The 4330-nt window shown below is 30.9% G+C and overlaps 1 protein-coding gene across 1 annotated transcript in view; it reads right to left on the minus strand.

The window, feature by feature from the left end:
• Window positions 1-470, minus strand: part of LOC136795189 (putative leucine-rich repeat-containing protein DDB_G0290503) — a 7801-nt gene extending 7331 nt beyond the window's left edge. The window contains exon 1 of the mRNA XM_067044954.1: window positions 45-470. Within this exon, the coding sequence (XP_066901055.1) occupies window positions 45-470 (426 nt within the window). The remainder of the gene's footprint in view (window positions 1-44) is intronic.
• Between the last annotated feature and the right edge of the window lie 3860 nt (window positions 471-4330).

The raw sequence follows: 4330 nt of genomic DNA on the forward strand, positions 1-4330 counted from the left end.
TCAATTTTTTCAGATAGTATACTGTTTTGTTCTGTCAATTTTACATTTAAATTTGTTTCAACTTCTTCAAATCTTTTATCTACTTTATCTTCTAACTCTGTTAATCTTACCCTGTTTTCTTCCCGTATCTCCATGTTTGTCTTATCTATTCGCTCCACTATTCTGTCCATTCGATCCCCCTGTTTGTCCATTCGATCTCCAAACTCTTGTCCCATTTTAGCTAAAGCCGTCATTAATTGTTGAAACATGCCATTATTTAAAAAATTATCATTATTATTCACCTTTGAATTTGCTCCCACTAATTCATTTTCATGGACACTATTTTCTACCGGTAAGTCATTACTACCTTTAATGTTTTGGACAACATTATCTTCATCATTTTCATTTAATACTACCACCGTATCATTTAATTTTCCAAGAATCACCTCTTTAGGATCTCTACAATCAGTTGTCTCTACTTTATCCTCCATCATTTACTACTTAAGTTATAAAACAACTAATCCAAACTTAACTCTTTAAAAAGCTGTGTTCTGATTGCCGTGACCTAATTTGTAAAGAATCAGGCCCCACGTTGGGCGCCAAAATGTAATAATTTTTATTTATTAAAAATAAAATAAAAAAGAATTTTTATTCTTTTTATAATTTGTTTCAAATATAAGAGATAACTTGGGTTCAAATTTAAGAACACTAATATCAAATAGATAATAGAATTATATTTAACTTGTATAATATAAAAAGACTCTTAATTTTATTATATAAAAAGAGAGAGAGAGACTCTTAATCTCAGGGCGTGTGGTTGCTAGACAAACAGAATACAGATACAATAATTTCTCTTAATTTAAATTAAAATCTATTTTACACATGTATCTATTATTATGCATACAAAACTAACCAAGCTCACGGTCTTCCTTTTGAGATCCTTGATGTTCTTTGTTCTTATTGTTCTCGCCTCCAAGCGTCCAAAATGGCTGTTCACAAGTTGCCTCTCTCCTAACAAAATGGCTTCCAAGCTTTCCCGCTTCCAGCCGAAGTACGTCCTCTCACCAGGCAATCCAAACTCCAAGTGGCCATCTCCTCTCCACTATCTTCGATGTTTACTGGTCAATCCAAAATAATCGATTTTGTTACAATCGATCCGCTTTACTTGCCATGGTTTGTGATGTGAACAGTCTGTTGACAATTGTTATGTTTTTCTACTTCATGTTTGATTTTTCTTTTTCTATAATTACTGTATAGAAACAACAAAGGTTGAAAAACTTCAGTCCATCTTAACACAAACAACCCAACGAACACTTTGGAAGGACGTTCACCGCCATCTTTCTTGTTTAAAAAATAACGTATTTCTTTTAGACAAAGAAAACTGGTTAGCTTGCTTTTTGTATAAACAAAACAAATTAATACTAAAATAATACATAAAATAAAACCTATTAAAACCCTTTATACATCAAAATATATTATTTACTCAAAAAGAGCATATTACAATATCAACTATGTGACGTAAAGATGTCTATTAGCGTTCAAAATAAAGCTAGTTTAATGGACTATAAAGAAGTTTATGACCTTTACCTTCGTAGGAATAGTAATTTTCATGATATTTCCTAAAATAAATAGATTTATAGTTGTTCGGACAATAAGTTTGATTTATAAAAAACCATTTCAGAAACCATTGGACGTACAGATGTCTGCCAGCGCTCAAATTAAAGCTAGTTAAATTTAATACAAAATAGTTAATTATGTTTGTCTTTGTAAGAATAGTAGTTTTTATGATGATATTTGACAAAATAAACTCACAAAATGTTAATTTCTAGTTGTTCAAATAAAATGTTGGATTTTTGAAAAAATATATCTCTGGATCCATAAGACGCACATATGTCTGCCAACAATCAAATTAAAGGAAATTTAACTTTCTATAAAGTAGTTTATGACACTTATCTTCGTATGGGTAGTAGTTTTTAAGATATTCACATATGAATATAAATTTGGCAAATTAAAATTTGTCCGAACAACTATAAATCAATTTATTTTAGCAAATTTCATGTAAACTATTACTCCTACGAAGATAAATATCATAAACTACTCTATAGCTCATTACTTTAAGCTTTAATTTGAGTGCTAATAGACATCTGTATGTCAAATGGTTTTTGAGATATAAATTTTTCAAAATAAATTCACTAACTACTGATCTTTCAGTACATCCCATACAACATTTTTCTGAAACGTTGCTGTTTAAAAAGCTATATCTCGAAAAATATTTAACGTAAATAACTCTAATAAGGCTCATATTTTAGCAAATTTACTATTCTTTAAATGACGTTCTCTAAGGTTTTCTTGTGTTGTTCCTACTTTTTAAGATATAAAGCTCCGAATGAAAAAAAAGTTTTTTATCGCTTTGAAACAGCCGCCATTTTTTATTCCCCCTACCCATATTTGGCAGACTCATCAATTTATGCTAGGAATTATACAAAGTTCTCATTAATGTAATCAAAAATTGGTATGACATAACTGCCTTTTTTCTCCTCTTCGGCTCTTCTACTATAAGTTCTGGGTATCTCTTCCAGCTGCTTTTACTATCTCAAGCATTTCTACTGCTGTTTACACTTCTTCCCATATAAGGCCCTATCATATTCTACACTCCTTTGTTCCCTTCTTTCTAATTTTCCTTTTTCTTGCCTTTCAGGATCCCCAAATATCAATATATAGTGCTCTCTACATCTGTTCAGGATATCATTCTCCTTTGTCAGAACTTTGCCAGTAGTTTCTTTCACATTTCTTACGTGCTTACACTTCTTACCTTTCACAATTTTTATCTTTCTCCAGAAAAGCCTTATATTTTCATTGTAGTCTTTTTGTAAATTTCGGCCAAATTCTTTATAATTCTTTTATTTTGCCTACAACAAGGTTTTGCTTCATTTCTTGGCCTAATATATAATTCCCAGGTTCTATCATACTTGCTATTTAGATATGCCTTTCATGCAGTTTTCTTCTTTTGAATAGCTGCTTTCACCCATTCGTTCCGTCATTCCCTGGTTTCCTTAAACACTGATCTTTTTCCCTTGAGAAAATATATTTTGATGCCACACACTGTAGTACAGTCTGGAGAATCGTATTACTGATTTTAATCCAGATTTCATCCATCGGTGCATCAAAATCAATTTCCCACATCTTTGTTCCAGGTTCTGTTGCATATTTTTCCATTGTTTGTGGATCCTGGAACTTAGCTATATCTATTCTTTTATATGATATTTTTAGTGTTTTACAGGACTTAAAAATTTGCTTATCTGGTAAAACTGTCATATAGTCTGAATTGACTTCTGCTCCTCTTAACATCTGTGAATAGCTTTCTTACATTTCTAATGTACAGAAAGTAGTCTATAATGTTATTAGTGTTTCTTTTTTTGGGGCACATTTGTTATTTGTTATTGTTGACATACGTTATTTTGTTAACATTTTTGTGGGGAAATAGTGCTTCCAATAAAGTCTACACAAAAATCATTCAAACATTGTACATTAGTATATTTTATTTCTTCGCCACTGTGAGTTCTGTATGTGACCTTAGTGTCACTGTCATTTATCAAGTATTGTTCTGTTATATAATGTGTGAAGTGTACTGAACTCTGGAAGGAGCTATAAAATAGTTCATATGAATCTAGTACAATTGGAGCAAGAGTCTTTAATACTATATAGAGAGGCTTCCTGAGCAAGAGAAAAAACAACAAATCTCTCTCACATAGATTTTGTTTCTCCTTATGAGAGGAGGACCTTACAGACTAATATATAATATAGTTCAGTTCAATAATAAGTTTCCATAAAAAGCACAATAGTAATAAATATAATCAAATTATAAGAAGTCGAGTCGACAAAACAACAAAAGATTGTGAGATATAATAAGTTTTTAAAGATGGTAAATGCTCAAAGCAGCAGTAACATTTTCCTGTCTTATCTCTACTTTTTTTTTCATAAGAAATGACAAAATACCTATGCTTGTGACAGATGCGAGCAACTGTACATTTTAAAATAGCAGAACAGCCCTCCACACTTCAATCATATCCAAAAAATATATAGAAATGTTAGCTCTATGATCATGATGCACCAAATAACTAGAAGTGGCTAGCTGAATTGCAATAATGGGATGTCATCTAATATATAAAAATCAATATTTATTTGTTCGTATTTTATGCACTGCCATACCATTCTTCCGATTGTGAGGGGACTTTTTGCTAATTGTTCAGGATTTTCCCTGAAGGTTAAAAACAGGTTATTCTAATTTCTTCGGTTAAAAAAAAAGTCATTAACAAAATTAAGTATTTTTGGCTCATAAATAAGAAAGTAT

This window comes from Halyomorpha halys, unplaced genomic scaffold (assembly GCF_000696795.3).
Source record: "Halyomorpha halys isolate HHAL.00 unplaced genomic scaffold, Hhal_1.1 Scaffold1338.1, whole genome shotgun sequence".
NCBI classification, from domain to species: domain Eukaryota; kingdom Metazoa; phylum Arthropoda; class Insecta; order Hemiptera; family Pentatomidae; genus Halyomorpha; species Halyomorpha halys.